We start from the raw sequence: 16624 nt of genomic DNA on the forward strand, positions 1-16624 counted from the left end.
AAACCCCCTTTGTTTTTGTAGTGAAGAACAGGTCCCAGAATTTCTGAGAATGTTCTGTCTGTGGATGGTGACATCCTGTATGCCCTTTCTCCAAGTGAAACATTCAGAAAAAAGCCTGCAGAGTGCTTTCAGTTCAGCAAAGATTATGCCTCTTTGAGGAGTGTATTTCCTTGTCTCAGGAAATTTTAATGTTTCACAAAAAATACATTATGTTGTATTGTGAAGATGGAACAAATCAGACAAACAAGATGATACTGAACAGGGAAGACAGCCTGTGCTATTTCTGCAAATTGCTCCCCCTCTTCCTCCCCATTGTCTTAAAGACAAGCCAGGGCTCCCCAGCATTGCTTTTTAATTAGTAAAAATCCTTTTGTACTAAATCCTGATTCAGTGCCTTAATGCAGCATGTCCTGCAGAGCCAGCAAGCTTACGTGGGAGCACAAATGCCTGAAATCTTTTTCTCTTGCATCCCTGTGAATGAGGCTTGTCTTCTGTTCCTAATTATGTTCTGTGGTGACAGCTTGGGGTTTGCAGTGGCGAGCAGAGAGGCAGGGGTGAGACTGGGGAGGGGGGAGGCAGAGTGACAGGTGATCGCTCTGTCTCCATGGCATCACTGAGCTTTATCTTAGAACTGTCAAACACTGTGATTTCTTTACTGTGTACAGCGACCTGGTGCCACAAAGTACACCTTGTATGGGTCCTGCCTAGTCACTGTCCTCTTACGAGGTTATTTCATATTAGGTTTTTTCTTTACTTTCAATCCATTCCACTTCTAAAGAACCTGCACTAGTGTTGGGAACACACATATAAATGAAAGCACCAGTTCAGTATTCTACCATTTGGTGCCTTTAGTTAAGGATTTAAAATTCATACAAGTAGATTGTTAGAAACCTTTGACACTGTCTTTTCAGGCCATGCTGTGCCCCATCCTGCTCATTGTGAATTGGTATTAGGTTTTTGGGGTTCTAATGAAACAATATAGCTGTGAGGAAAACAGCTTTTAGCCCCCATCAGTTAGGTCAGTTGAATCATTCTTGGAGGCGTCTTTCTGTCTCAGTTAATTAAAGCAGGAGCATAAAAGACAGTGCTTGGTGAGGTGTCTTAAGACAGAGATGAAACTGGGTTCTAAGATCTGATTGAACCTTTGGATGAATTTCTCCTCTGTTGATTTTGACTGACACTATATATATATAGGTTGCTATGACACAGCAGTGTAACTCATATGTATGCATTTTTAATCAAAAATGCCAAAGTCACACATGTAGAAGTGGTTCTCTGAGTTACTAGATTTATTTAATAACCATAGATTCTTTTCAAGAACATGCCTAAGTAAATGTTAGGGGTCTTACTGCTTTCTTGCTGCACCTAAACGTGTACTTAATTTATGGTTTTAAGCATTTCTCTTTGATCAAGAAGGCTAGATTTTTTATTTTCTTTTCCTTTTTTTTTTTTACAATTAAATGTTGGTACTCTTCATGCTATCTTGTTTCCAGGTGTTAGGCTGAAGAGTACAAAATGAGTATGCCAAAGATGACAGCACTTTTGCAAGGTCTGTGAATATGTTAGTAAATGTTACAACTCCAGTTACAACCACTGAGTCTTCTCCTTTAGGAATGCTCTTTTACATAGGTACAAATAAGGTGATTATGGTCTGACATTTGAAGTTCCTGCCTCCAAAGATATTTGCATGTTTAACTTATATTCTGCAGTGCTTCCTTAAATGTTTTGTGGATTTCCAGTATGTAAAGAAAAGCATTTCTAAAAAACTGTGACGACTTGTGTTTCATAACCTGTATTTTCATATCCTACACTTCAGCCAGTGTGGTCAGATTAGTGGCTTTTTTGCTATACAGTTTTTTCTTGCCAGTATATTTATTTATCACTTATTTATTGGAAGGATAATGCATGAAAGTAGATCACTTTACAGGACATTTTTGAGAGCCTCAGAATTATGATGAAAGCTCACAACACCAGGTTTTTTTCTCCCAGAAAATTTTTTTGGTAGTGTCCCGTCCTGCTGTAAAAAGGGGAGTTGGGGGGGATTCTTTTTGATAGATTTCTCGGACGAAAATAAAGCGCAAATGCAGCATTATATCTGAGAACCGTTCATTGATAAAAAAGGGTAAGTGTTCCTACTGAAAGGGGATACAAAAGAGAGCAGAGAGGGGAAAAAGAGATACAGAGAAAGAAACAGAAGACAGGGACAGCGTTACTGCAAGAACCCTGGGCACTATGTCGTTGTCAGCTCAGCAGATGGAGCATGCATGTCGCAAGCTGCGATGAGTCCGCATGGCTCCCATGGTGGGCTAGGCATGATTTCCAAGCAGCAGCAGGCTCCGTGTCCCTTCCGTCAGCGGAGAACAGGCTGCCGTGCCTACAGACTGTCAGGAAAATGAATCCACAAACACCAGAGGTTTGTGTCCAAAATGGAGACAGAGGAGTCCTGTTACTTTATTTGAATAAAGGGAGAGGCCATGGGGCATTTCCTCTGGGGTCTCTCAAATTTTTGGAGGGCGCAGCCTGCTATTTCTCTTAATTTCTTGACCGCATTTCCCTCTCTTTCCCCATTGGCTGAGGAACTTGAGAGGTACAGACTTCCCGAAACGCCTAATACCTACGACTCCCTTCTAATGTATAACCCCGCCTTTATTTTAATTCTTATGGTTCTTCTCATTGTTTCTTTCATCTCTCAATATCCAATTTCACTTATCAGCAGACCTATAGTTTATTTGTAAAGACAAATCTCTTTCTTTCCATTCATCAATCAGTGGAATCCTTCCCATTGTTTCTTTTATCTCTCAGTACTAGTTTTATCTTCCAGCAGGCCCACAGCTTGTTTGTAAAGACAAGTCCCTCATTCATTTCAGGACGCACTCCTGGAGCAGCTCCGGGTTCTCAGGGTTGGGGCATGGTGGCTGCGGGCGGCGGCGGCTGCGGGCTGGCTACAGGCACCGTCTGCCCTGTCAGGGAAGCAGTGGAGTACTAGGTTGTCGCGGCGACAAGCTGCCTCGGGGGAAGTGGCGAAGCAGAGCGGGACAGGGTGCGGACAGAGAAGACAGCTAGGGAAGAAGCAGGACCGCAGAGAGAAAAAGGTGAGGGAGGGAGGGTGGCCAAGCTAACCCTCCGGGGGCGGTCCTTGCTCCCTGCAAGAAACCCAAAGTAAAAAATGGCCCCCGGTTGTGTCGCAGTTCACTGCTTTTATCTGCTAAAGCTCCTCCCATAGCCCGATTTCCCGAGCATTTTTTTCCCGGGCATCTGCGGCTCTGCTCTGCCGGAAAGTGGGGGGTTGCTCGCAGCCTGATCGTGCAAGCTCTCTCTCCCCTGATTGGCTGCCAGGTGAAGTCCCCCTGGGGACAGGGCTGCCAGCACGTGTACAGCCCCTATAGGAATCCCTTCACCTCATGTATAACATATGTTGAGGTATAAATGAAAATCAGATTGGTCCCTCTCAGGCAGGAAATGCTATCCAATAATCTGATAATGCCCTGAAGAAAAATCTGAAAAAGTAGAAGTGTGGTTGAGAACTGCATCGTGATTTTATTAAATGTATACAACTTGGAGCTGTGACATAGTTGGAATTAGTTAAGTAAGTTTAGCTTCTCTTTTGGTGGCAATAAAAAAAAAACAAAAAAAACCAACTATGGCAAGAAGACCCATGATAATAATGATGCCTGGAGAGGTGCTCACTCTTATGCTGATTGTTTGGTGTCTAAAACATGTTCAAGCTGAGCGTTTCTCCAGATAGGACACTCTGGGGGAGTCTTCCCCTCACAGCTGTTGCAGTAGTCCTGGAGCTTTCTCCCTCTTTATAAATTCTGACTGGAATCAGTCCCTGGTTTAGAAGTTGCAAATGAATGACACAGACACAAATAGTGTGTTTTCATAACCCTTATCTCTCATGAAAACAAGTCTAAAAAAAGCTTTTTATGTGTGTCAAGAATGCTGAGCTAAAGATGTAAAAATTAACCCTTCCAGGTGAGGAAAGCTGTGCAACAGGAGGGCTTCAGCAGAAGGAAGCGAGGATATAGAGACATCAATGACATTGACATCAACATGAATGATCCTTTATTTACAAAGCAGTGGTACCTGGTAAGTTTTGAGAGAAAATCACAGTAATCATAACTAAATAAATGTTATCCAAGCCATTCTGTGCAGTTGCAGTGTTTTCCAACAGTTCTTTCCAAATGCACCATGAGGACTTGGGTATGGATCCAAGGCTCTGTTGTGTTGGTTTTAATTGTACGCCGTTTATATTGGGAAGATCCAGCATATTTCAAGAGAAAAATTTCATTTCAGTCAATGGAAAGATTCTTAAAAGGCTTGAAAGAGAACTGTATTGATGTCCTGTGGGCATTGCTAGTGTGCTGATGTGACCCCTAAAACTGCATATGAATCATGTCTCTGAGCTGTTTTCAGGTAAAATATTGTTATGGACTTATAACAAAAGATTCTAGTGTTTGCTAAAAAGTTGAAGCTTTTCTTTTCTTATGGAAATTTGAATGTAATTTCTTTTGTCAAAAACAGAACAGCTGAAAACTGATGAATTTTGGTTTAAGCTAATGTCAAAGGAAATTAATATTTTGCTAAATTAATTCAGTTTTTCTGTTTCATTTTTTTAGAGGGAGAAGTCTTTAGTCATAAAAGAAAAGTTATATTTTTACTTTGAAATGAAATGATTTTTTTTAATTTAAAAAGTTGATAAAGTATTTCTGGTCAGTTACATTGTTGCAACATATTTATGATGAAATACTCAGTAAATGCCTTGTTAAATTAAGAAGGGTATTTTTGCTTAAGAGTAATGTTTTTTCCTCTTAATCAATTTCTTACATTTCATTAATCCATCCAATATGGCTGCAGTTTTTCTTGTTTTTAAGGCAAAAGTTTTCAAATGAATGGGGGCACATTAGTGTGGATGGGATTTTATCCTTGATGAGTCGATAAACTAAAGTGAGAATTAATTCACTTATTTTCTGGTAGTTAATCAAAATGTTGCAATGCTGAAAATAACAACAATTTAGGAAGCTATACAGTAGATCCTTGCTTTCAAGAAGAAAGCATTTCCTGTTCATAAAAAAGTACTCTGTAAAATCAATTGATCTTTTTTCCTGGATTGACCCACTGGCCTGACATGTTAAGTAGAAAAGTCCTTTTTTAGGGTTCAGAAAATTCAGTGTTTAACCAAATCTTATAAACCACAAAAACTTGAATTTTGCCAGTATTGGATTTTTTCAGGTTTTTTCTTTTTTTTACAGCTGCATTATTGCAGTAGATATGATTATGGACAGATGTGTACTCCAAAACATGAGATGTATTTTCCATACCAAAGATACATGCAAAGACATAAAGGAAAAAATCAGTCAAGTAAAAAAAGCTATTTTTCTTTTTCACTGATGTATTAGATTAACACTGGTCAAGCAGATGGGACTCCTGGACTTGACCTTAATGTAGCTGAAGCATGGGAGCTGGGATACACAGGGAAGGGAGTAACCATAGGAATTATGGATGATGGTAAGTGAAGACTGAGTGTTAATTTAATACTTTAAAGTAGACATTTTTTTGTCTAATTGAAGTAAAAAAAAGATTAAAAAGTAGTAATTGATTGCTTGTAGTGGTGAGACTGCCAGCCTACATAAATACTTTGAGATCTTCAGGGAAAATATGATACAAAGATAGGGGTACTGAAGCATGGATATCCAAGCATAAAAAGTAGCTTGCAATTACCACTCAGATATTTTCCAGGGCACACTGTAATGGCTGTTAAACCTAAGGAAAAACTCCCCTTAACTTCTGTAGGCAGTGACTGGAGGATGTAATTGCTGTGCAAAAAACATTTAAGAAAATGTTTTTTGGATTACATTATTTTCAAAGTCATACTTGGTAGCTGAAATAATTAAACATTTTCATGCTGAATGCCAATAAAGATCTGCATATTAGATATATTACTAATTTGAGACTAAGTTCAGGAAAGATGAATATAAAAGGTACAGTTGAAATTACAGCTGTTCTACTTATGGGTTCTTGCTGAAGTACAGGAATTCCATGCAGTCTCTCAACACTCTTCTTTGGAATAAATTTTGAGTATATTCCTGTAATGGGGCTGAATAATACTAAAAATCAATAAAATGTCTGTATCCATATATGTTTTCTAGGGTCAGCTGGGATCTATCCTCACCTGCTTACTTCTATGGCAAGGTTTTTGTGGAAGCAAGAAAGTAAACTCAGACATCTGGATATTAGGAAGAAATTCTTTGCTATGGGGGTGGTGAGATACTGCAACATGTTGCCAAGGGAGGTTGTGGCAGTGTTCAAGGCCAGGTTGGATAAGGCCTTGAGCAACCTGATCTGTGTACTGATGAAAGATCAATCTCATCTGAGAGATGATCTCTTGAGTCACAGTTTCACTGATCTCACAAAGGCAGGACTTGGCTTTCAAATTAGTAAGGCATGACTGCGATGGGAATGATGGCAAACTATTTGAGTTTTGTGTCAATAAAACTGATGGTCCATCAGATACAGCTTTTAGAGAAGGGAGTAATTTGCCTTATCGTTTGTTTCCAGTAACTCTAAAAAAGAGGGCCTGAATAACAGGATTCTTCATTGAGATTTTTATTGTCCATCTACTATGTGGATCAGTAACAAGGGTTTCCTAATGAGTAATAAGGACCCTACAAAATGAGAAGTAATCTTTTCATCAGAATAACTATGACAATATGGCATTCTCCTTGCAAATAAAATATAATCTATAGTGGTGAGGTGGTTGGAAAAACAGGATAGTCATGATGATGAAAATGTAACATGAGATTGGCGACCATTCTTTGTATGCTTTAACTGGCTATGTAATAGGTCATCCTATCTGAGTGTAGATCTGCTGCCTCTGTTACACCATCCCCTGGGATTTGTACATTTGCCATGTGTAGAAAGATGCCGTGCAATAGAATGAGTATATTACACATCAGTGCCCTGTTAGAATCCTTAGCATGCTACCAAAATGTGAAGCCTATGCACAGGTATTTGCTAAAATGGTTTAATTCAATATTAGAAGTTCTCTTTCATGCACATAATCTGAAATGTTTGCCTTAGTGATCACCCCAAGTCTACTCTAGGTAGTTTTCTACTTAGTTTACAATTTTCAGTGGTTAAAAACACTTGTTTTTCTATCCTGTACTGATCCAGTGCTTACCAATCTTGTTAGTTTTGGTATGCTTTGAGATGACAAAACTCATACAAAGATAAATTGTCATTTAAACTAATCCTTATAAGTAAATGTGATCTAGTCTACAAAACAGTAGACTTTGTCATTCAGCTCACTTTTTCAAATGGCATCTGGATTTTGACATAAATAATTGAAAAGTCCACATTTTAAAACTGGAATCTCACTTCAATCAGTTGCATTATTTGGCATGATTATTTTCCTGTGGTCGTAAAGGAATCTTGTTCTGTGATCATTAGAAAATCTTTTTTGAAACTCTTAACCTTTGGTTTCTGTTCTGTCATTGTTTTATTGCAGGAATTGATTATCTGCATCCAGATCTTGCATCAAACTACGTAAGTTCATGCTGACCTTTTCTGTAAGATGTGGATTTTCTTATTATTATAGTCCTTCTGCTACAAAATTTTAAATAGGGAGTAGAACAGCAGTACAGTTGGACTCCTGATCTTAGTGATGATACATTTTCCATTGAAAGAAGTAGACTGAAAATGGGACTGCCTGTGCAAGGAATGGAAACGTGACAAGGCTCTTGGTGGAGGAATGACAGTCCTGTGTCACATTAAATAAGCTCCAGCTTGCAATATTGGATTTAGGACAGAAATTAGTAACCTGTGAATTGGCTCTAAGTCCTGCTATTAAGATGCAGAATGCCCCTACCACTTGGAGGGCCATGGAGCTGTGGGCTGCAGCAAGGCATGTATTAGCCTTTGAAACCTCCAGGAACAGTTTGATTCCCTTGTAACAGGTGTTTTGATCCAGTGCTTCAAAGTATATGCAGGGCAGACTGTGTATTCTCAGCACATGCTATGGAAATTGTTTGTTCCTCAAACCTACCTCAGGATTCAGACCTTTGGACTAGAGGGTTTTTGCATTTCTTAACACTTTGTCTCTCTCCAACCCTCCATTAGCACTAGCACTCCTATCTCCTGGTGCCTGCAGATCCCTTCCTGAGGGAAGCCCAGGCTAAACTGTGGTTTAGTTTGCAATTGCAATCAAATGAAAAGAGGAACAAGGAGAGCTGGAGATTTTGGAAAAAAATATCAGCCATTTGGATAGAACAGCTCCAAAATGAGAAAGTAATTTTTCCAAACTTGCAGTTTGGAAAATAATAACACACAGGATGAAAACCTATTTATGTTGCAAGTAACAAAGCACATTTGGTAAATAATAAGTGGGTATAGAAGGTGTTTGCTTTGGAGAAGGAATGTGGGAAACAGCTGACCACAGAATGTAGATTAGCCAGTTTCACACCTTATGAACTGGCTTAATAACTTGATAGCAGCTAATTAAACCCTATGCCCTGACTGCAGAGTTCTCTCCTAAGTGAAATAACTCAGTAGGATATTCACATAAATTGATAGAAATAAAAAAAGTTTGTAAAAAGCAGCCTTTTTCTTTGCAGGAATTGTGCTCTGTGTATGTTCTAGCTTGTGATGTGGACAAAGCACATGCTCTACACTCACATTTCAGCAGCAGGTGTGGAGAAAGTATGTGGGAATATTCTGTTTCCAAAAATCATGTTTCAAATAAACAAGTAAAAAGTCTGCACAACATGCCTGATATAACAGTTCTGTTGTTAGCAGTGAATCTAGGATCATGCCCAGAAACCAAAACTAGATTCTGCTGTAATATAGTGTTTTCTCTTTTAATTCCAAAGTATGTTCTATTTGACGGATAAATATTTGTCAGGCTTAGTAGAAATATATTGGTTTTAGAGTGGCAATAGTGAGTATTGTGGAAATTAATGGAAAACGACACAGAGAAGGACAGTGCACAGACATGATGATAGAAATCCAAAATCATGGAGCTGGAGAGAAATCTGAGAGTTGAGATAAGACATACTGGGATGAAAATTGGAAAGAAAAGCTGTCTAGGAATGGCAAATCTTTAATGCCAGTCATGGAAGACTTGTGAGGACACTCTGAAACTGAGGATCTGAAAAGATTTGTGTAGAAGTGACTTTGTCCAAGTGAGGAGAGGTTCTGTAGTGGAGCAGTGATCAGGCTGTGGAGGGAAAAGAGAAGATTAGCTGGCTAATACAAAATGCAGAAGCAAATGACTGGTTGGTAAGACAGTCATTAAAGGAGCAGCAGAAACCCCATCCAAAAGATCTTGTAGGAGGTAAGACCTCAATGATTTAATACTGAAATTCAAAAATAGGATTTCTCACATGAGGTCTATGGTCCTGGGCTGTCACAGTGCTGTGTCTGAGAGGTGGCTGGATAGGGACAGGGTGACTCCTTCTCCTGCTGCTGAACCGTGCCATCACCTCCCTTGCTGAACCACAGCAGAGTGAGTGCAGGGCTTGTTTCACCTGTACTTTGCCTCTCCCTGTGAGGCTGCACGGGCCTCCTTGGGCCCCAGGAGTTCCTGCTCTGGAAGCATCTGCTGTCTCTCAAGAGGCCATGGGGGCCTTTTTCCCAGTAGGTAGTAATTTGGGCGTGAACTGAAGATGAGGACTTAAATTCTGCTGAAGAAAAGATCAGTTTAGATGTAAAAAGGCAGTGAATTGAGTCTCTTAAGGAGTGAGTTGTTAACTTGCTTCAGGCTGGCATAACTATTATAGTCATCTTTGTACAGCTCCTGTACCACATTCTTGGTGTTTCACTACATCTGCACTTTGGGGCAGCTTTCTCTGAAGTTCTATTGTTTCTTTTTAGGAAATAAAAAGCTTCTTGATTGTAGAAAAGCCTGCATACCCTGGCAGTGTCTGTACATCTTGTTTGGAAAACTGGGAGCAATCAGAAAGTCTCTCAAAGGTGGTGGGTTTGGCAGTTGAGCATTTTCAAGTGTAAAACCTTGGCGTTGGTTCCTCAGTTTAATTTGGCTTTATGATTTTGACTTTCTGGTTTTCTTGCTTGAATAGTTTAATGGAGGTTAGCACTTAGATGAAATGCAGGGCCAGGGAAGAGAAAGATCTTTCTAAAGAAGAAAACTTTGTATTTTCTCTTAAAACTGCTGAACTTTGTCCTATCATATGGAGTGCACTTCCATCCATATTTTTCTTTGTAGTTTTTTAAGATTTACTGCTTGAATCATCCATTTCTGGTTTTAATGCTCTTTATATACATGGAAAGACATATGCCTGCTCATGGTGTGGGTGTACTGCTCTCCCAGCATTGCCTCCTGGCTTGCTGTGTATATAGCTACTTGCTTTTCTGGGATCAGGCAATTATGGCAAAGCTGGAATTTTCCATTCTACACTGTGAACATGGAGAGACTCATTGTCAAATGATCTATATTTTCCTCCAAGCCTTGGAAACCCTGCAGGGAACCTTGGAAACCTTCAGGAAATTACTTTTTACACTGCAAAGACAGCCCTTCATTATGAACTGATAATTAAAAAGCTAGGGTCTAATGTATACCATGGTTTGCTTTCAAATCATAATGTACATATAAACCCAGCAATTTTCAGGACTGACTTCTCCAAGCATCTGAGTAAGAAAAGTCAAGTTACAGGGGCTACATCTGAGATACGTCTAATAAAAAGGGAAAAAAGCAGCTGTTGGGGATGGACATAGCAAACTATTTTAAAGGAAAAACTAACCAAATGGAGATTTGTTGTGCCACGAACAGAAACATAAGCTGAGCTCTCGCTGATACCAGTTTTTTATTGTGGTATTTTATCCTTGGCCACTGTCTGCTGGTGAAGGTCAGTGTAGCAGCATTATCCCACTTAAGAGCAGTGGGGAGCTGATCATCTCCTGTAAGTGGATTTGTCCCTGATTAGCAGTAGTTAGAAAAATCAGGATCCCACCAAGAGACTCATGCCAGGAGTAAAAAATTGCTGGTTTCAGTGTCTGAACTGTGCCTGAAGCTGAAAGCTTGTTTCAAAAAACCTAGGGAGAGAAAGAACAAGCCAAACCCTTTAGGAAAACTGGAAAACTATGTGAGTAGGTAACATTTTCACAAAGTATTGATACAGGTAGAGTGAGAATCAATCAGCAATTCTTAGTAATAGACAGTAATTTAAAAGATTTTGAATTCTGTAGAATTGCACAGATGTAACATGTGCAAACAAGCATCAACCTGAGCAGTGCTTCATTGCTGGCCTTCCCCAAACCTCCTCTATAAAAGTGTGTGGTGTTAGGGTGATAGGGAGATCGCTGCTGTGTTCCCTACAACCGTCTTGGGCGCAAGACCGCTCGGGTGCGGCAGTATAGCCACTAGCAAGCTTCTCCTTGCAGCCCCGCGCAGATGTTTAGCGCTGCGGACACACGCGCGCGCGCACACACACACATTTAAGCCAGATAGCTCAATATTACCGAGATAAGGAGCCAAGGAGGGCCCGCTGCATGGCGCGTTCCACAGACGACGTTTATTTCGTCCTCCGCAGACGGAACCAGATGCGAGAGAGGACAAATCGCGTTCGTGATCAGGTTAACATAGTGTTACAGAACCAGTGATCTGAGGGCACGGGGGCGGTACACAGGCGGGACTAGGGAAAGGAACCAATGAGCAGAGGGAAGAGGCGGAGCGGGGGACCAGGTCAGGTATGCAACCACACAGGCTGCTGGGAGAGGTAGTTTTCTTCAATCAGGGTCTGGGGAGTGTATAAGGTTACATTTCATCCGCAAGGAATTGTGGGAGAAGATTTTCCTTTACTCACACAAAGGTGAGAGTGGTGTCTCAAATATCTGAGTTTTTCCACCAGCAGGCCTTTGCTATTTCAGGGCTCTCTGGCCCCCCAGCTGCCCCAGCTGTTGGCTCAGTGACTCCAACACTCCTCTCTTTTCTTCCCTGTACTGTGAGTACTTATGGTGCAGCCTTACCTTCCAAGGTCCTTGCCAGCTGTCACTCGAACTGTACGCAGGAAAGGCCCTATGTAAGGAATGAGGGAAGACTTTTTGGATTTACCTCAGGGTTAGTCAGTTTTCTGTCATCTACCATTTCTCATTCAGATGTGAACAGCAGATGGTCTTACCTGTCTTCTCTTTCCACTTTGTCAGCATCTCCAAACACAAAGCAGTCCCTCTCTCATAACTTTTGGTAACTTGTCTCCAGCCAATACCATAACGGCTCCCCCTGCCTTGCTGAGAGGCAAGTGGGAGCATATTTTTGGAATAATTATGTTACCACATAAGTAGTGAAACAGGGAAATGTCCCGCTTCTGTTCTGAGCTGCATTTGCCATTGTTTGCTAGAGGAACAAAAACATAATTGAATACATTTTACAGCCACAAAAGAAATAAGAAATAGTACAGCCAATAAATTTCACACTGCAATACGATCAGCAAAGAGTAGCAACAGCATGAAGGATCTTCTTACTGTAAGAAAGTCTGGTTTTCCTTCATTAGCATGAATTTCTGAGTATGCTTTGGCCTCCCTGCGCACCACAAAAAGGACCAGCAAACTGTTCTGGCGGCCATGAGCCTGATCTCAATGATTTACCAGTACAAACCATCAGTATCTCCACTAAAATCTGTGGGGCCTAGTTGTGGGATTTTGTAGAGTTGACAAAGCTCCACTGACATTTATTGAACCACACTGCTTTGGCCTTGGTGACCCACCACCCTTCCACCCCAAAATCCCAGCTGATTTTTTTTCCTGAGTCCAGTAGAGTCCACATATAACTGGTGGGGAGAAAAATGTGACCCTTCTAAGAGCAAAATTTGTTGGAAATACTCTGAAGACATTGAAGAGCTCCCACTCTCTCTGCACTGACATTAATATCAACCCAGGAAATCCTCAGGGATCGTAAAGCCAAACCATAGCAGAGTTAGGTTCATACTTGCCTAGTGTCAGGGAATGATTTCAGGCAGCTTTATGAGATCTGATTCCCATGGCATGATTTTCAAAAGATCCTCAGACAGTTACACTGCCATTTCCTACTGCATTTCAAAGGGCTATTGAGCATGTGCAATAGACACTTCATTTCAATAAACCTTTGCTTCTGATACATCAAAGGTATTTTATGGGCAAACTCTGTGTGCTGACCATCATTGCTAGCACCTATTTTTAATTGTAATGTTTAAAAAGCACATATTATAAAAAAATAAAGAACAGAATAAACTTGTGTCAGCATATCACAAATTAGATTTGGGCTTGTGTCTTGGGGTGACTTTATGATGTGTATCCCCTGTCGCTGCTCTATGCCCAGAAATTAACTTTGTGCCTTTCTCTTCCTTTAAACTGAGCCTGAGAGGGGGGAGAGAGAAAAAAACCTAGTGAACTTTTCAAAGCAGTTGTTCAAGAACACAGATGCATACTCCTCTGCATTCTGCTGTGGCTGCAGCAAGAGCGGAAGAAGCAGCCTTCTTGCTTTTCAGCCAGCTTTCGGCTCCTTTTCTCCGGAGGGAGACAGAGAGTTGAACTTTGTTTTCCTGGGACTTTGGTTTTTCCCCTTCTTCTCTTCTGGACTATTTCAACATCAGAACACATCGGCAGAATTTTCCGCCAAGGCCCCGGAGATGGGCCCACAACCCAGCTCCGAGGAGGAAGAGGAGGAGAGAGACCACATCTACAGAAGGACTCTGAAATCTTCCCAGGTTTCTCTCCACAGCAAGAGGTTTTATTACTTATCATTATTATCCTTTTCCCGTGTGTTTGTTAAATAAATAGGTTTTTTATCGCTTTCACTTTCTTCCAAGAAATTTTTTGTCCCCCGAACCTGGTGGGGGAGGGATGGTTGTAACCTGCCTTCTATCAGAGGATATTTTCCTCTGAATTTGTCCAAACTGGCACAGCTTGGTTGGTTTCTTTTCATTTTTTTGGTGCTATTTGGAGTTGGGTTCTTGCTAATAGGTTTTCTAAAATGAACACTATCATAAAACCTAAAAACTATCAGCCAAACCCTGGGACAAAGTCACAATACATCCTTCTGCTAGCACTGAAAATTCAGTTAGAACACTGATGGATGAAGGGTGTTGATGAAATTTATGCCACAATCTACTTCAAGAAATTGCTGACACAAAATGAAGCCTCTCTTTTGTCAGGATGGAAGGATGGATCAAGTGTTTAAATGCCAGGCTGATTGATGCCTTAGCAATCAAAACTGGTGGCCTTCTGTTGGGCTGTTTATGCTGCTCAGGTGGCTTCTGGCAGCTCAAGGGCTGGTTTTAGCATTTAGAATGATTATTCAGGACATGCATGACAATGAAGTTTCACTGGCAAAAATTAGAAGTTACTGGGAAGAGAACAAAGTTCTCTCTTTCAGACGTGGCTATTTTTCTGTTATTCTGTGCAGGATCAATTTGTGGGCTCATTTCTATGTTCTGTGCAATCTGGTTTTTTTTTCTCAGAACATATTAAAGGCTAAAAAGAGATTATGCCTTCTCTGATCATATCACCCAGGCATATAAGGTTCTTAGTGTACCTGGCAGGGTGTCCTGAATTAGTCACGTACAGAAAATGCTTCAAATCTTGGAAAACATAATGGGCTCCTACAAACAGTCCTTCCCTGCTCCCAACAGTAACTGTTCGTAAAGGTACATATCATTGGTGCTCGTGTATTAAACTCTAAATAAGATGACTGTACTGTCCCTTTGCTCTGTACCTTACTGCTGTTTAACATAAGCACTGAGGGAGAGAAGCCTGTGTAAAGGATATGTCAGGGTCTTCCTATTTAATGAAAGATAAAAATTTTCTGTAATCGTAGCTGTTACCACAACCCTCTAGCTTTCAACTTGATTAAAAAGATGGAACAGCAAAAAGAATTTGAAGACTGTTTCTCCTCTGGATTATTTCATATGGCCAGAGGGCACAGAAGAGGCTTTTTCTGCAAAAGAGGCTGTGATTGCCTTATGGAGAGATGATTTGTGTCACAGACCTGTGTTTACAGCTGAAAACTGGATTTCTTCCACTGAAAGTTATGTGAATGGCTTTGCTAAAGCCCATTTTAAGATATCTGGACCCTGAATACTTGGCAAGACCTGGGACTTGGTGCTTAGTACCATCCATGCAGCTGAAGTTGGCACCACTCTGCTGATGTTGGCCTCTCCAGGGGGATGCACTGATTTATACTGGCTATAAAATAGCCTCAAAACACTGTTCCTTTGGAATCAAAAGATACTCACATATTGTAGTTGCCTTTGCCCGAGAATATTTTCAGATCAATGTATGCTTCAAAAAGTTTCCAGCTTTATTCTGTATTAGAACCACCTGAAAGGGGAATTTTCAAGTTAAATGCATGCCTGGTGTGCAAGCAACATGAGATGGTGCCAAAGATACTCACTTTGCAAGCTGACAACCACTCATTGTCTGCAGCATTTATTTGTCTCTATAATCAATACATTTAATTAATCAGTTGCACACTGAGAAAGTGCAAGCTGGCTAATTGTTTTAATCATAAAGCAGTAGTATTAATTTTCACTTAAGGCGTCATTTGTGGAAAGTAAATTAAGATTGTTGAAATGAAAAATGCACAAGGATGAAAGAGCAGATGACATTTCTGCATGAGTTCTGGCCGGTGTTTTTGGAATTGGCTTGTGCCTCTCTCCAGGGTTTCTCCAAGTAAGCCTTTATATAAAATTAAAGTGTCCATGGGAAAATGGAAGTGAAATATTTTAATTTTGGATCAGTTTAACCTAATTTAAAATATTTGACATGCAGAATGTGCTGAATTAAAACAGCAGCAACAAAATCCCACTCTGGTGCATGGTGCACTTGAGAGAAGAGGGTCAGACACATGGTCCCCGGGAGGCAGTGAACACCATGTAATTTTAAAACCAAGTTCAACAAATTGAAGAAGAAAGCTTTCCTTTCCCCAAAAAGAAAGTAACGCATTTTGCATTGAAAATGGCCCAAACAATTTTTTAAGATTTTTCCATTTGAAAGCCTTTGTTTTCTGTTTCTCAAAGAATAGTTATTGCTCATAGTGTTTAAGACCCTAACCAGTGTGGAAATCCCTGAATATCCATCAACATTTAAACCCAACAATTAAAATTAATGTTGTAGTTATTTTTGGTTACCAAGGTATCACCAGGGAAGTCTGAATTAGATGGTGCATGTGGAGAACACTATTCCCTCACAAAGCTTCATCAAATTTTGATGGGGTTTAGGGAGAGTTTTTTGGGCCCAGTGATGATTTTGGCAAAGAAGGTCACAAACCCACTCTTAACTCTGGACATGCAGCCGGTTTTAAAAGGAGAGTTTTGGCCAAGCCCTCTGGATAAGCCAGTCTTGCAAAGTGAAGGAGGGTAGGAGACCTGGGATTCACAAGTAGTGCCCCTTCTTTTGTGATATCAAAATGGCCTAAATACAGTAAATAAATCAACAGATGATCTCCAATACTTTAAACACCTCTCCTTCACTGTACCTGTAAATTAATTTGGTTAATTTGAAAATAATTCAATCTTTTCTATCCTGGCACTTCATCTTGGCATGGTGGTTTGCTTTGCATTATTTGATTTTAGTTGTATGCATTTATGTTCTCCATATTAGTATTTTACTTCTTGGTAGCTACATAGGTGGTTAA

At 40.3% G+C, this 16624-nt stretch overlaps 1 protein-coding gene and 1 long non-coding RNA gene across 9 annotated transcripts in view; one reads left to right on the forward strand and one right to left on the reverse strand.

Annotated features, from left to right (window-relative positions):
- The window catches only part of PCSK2 (proprotein convertase subtilisin/kexin type 2), a 111132-nt gene that overhangs the window by 48447 nt on the left and 46061 nt on the right, over positions 1-16624 (forward strand). For 3 of the 8 annotated variants that reach the window (XM_039569451.1, XM_039569449.1, XM_010410955.2), the window contains 4 exons: positions 3976-4089; positions 5400-5508; positions 6150-6212; positions 7508-7545. In XM_039569451.1, the coding sequence (XP_039425385.1) occupies positions 3976-4089; positions 5400-5508; positions 6150-6212; positions 7508-7545 (324 nt within the window). Of the gene's footprint in view, positions 1-2867; positions 3093-3975; positions 4090-5399; positions 5509-6149; positions 6213-7507; positions 7546-16624 lie in introns of all 8 variants that reach the window. The other 5 variants (XM_039569447.1, XM_019292773.1, XM_039569450.1 and 2 more) reach the window with 3 other exon arrangements.
- LOC104696570 lies at positions 9078-11616 on the reverse strand. Its single transcript, XR_753039.4, has 2 exons — positions 11476-11616; positions 9078-11049 (listed from the first exon to the last, which is right to left on the reverse strand). It is a non-coding gene; the product is annotated as an uncharacterized LOC104696570 (long non-coding RNA).

This window comes from Corvus cornix, chromosome 3 (assembly GCF_000738735.6).
Source record: "Corvus cornix cornix isolate S_Up_H32 chromosome 3, ASM73873v5, whole genome shotgun sequence".
Taxonomy (NCBI): Eukaryota; Metazoa; Chordata; class Aves; order Passeriformes; family Corvidae; genus Corvus; species Corvus cornix.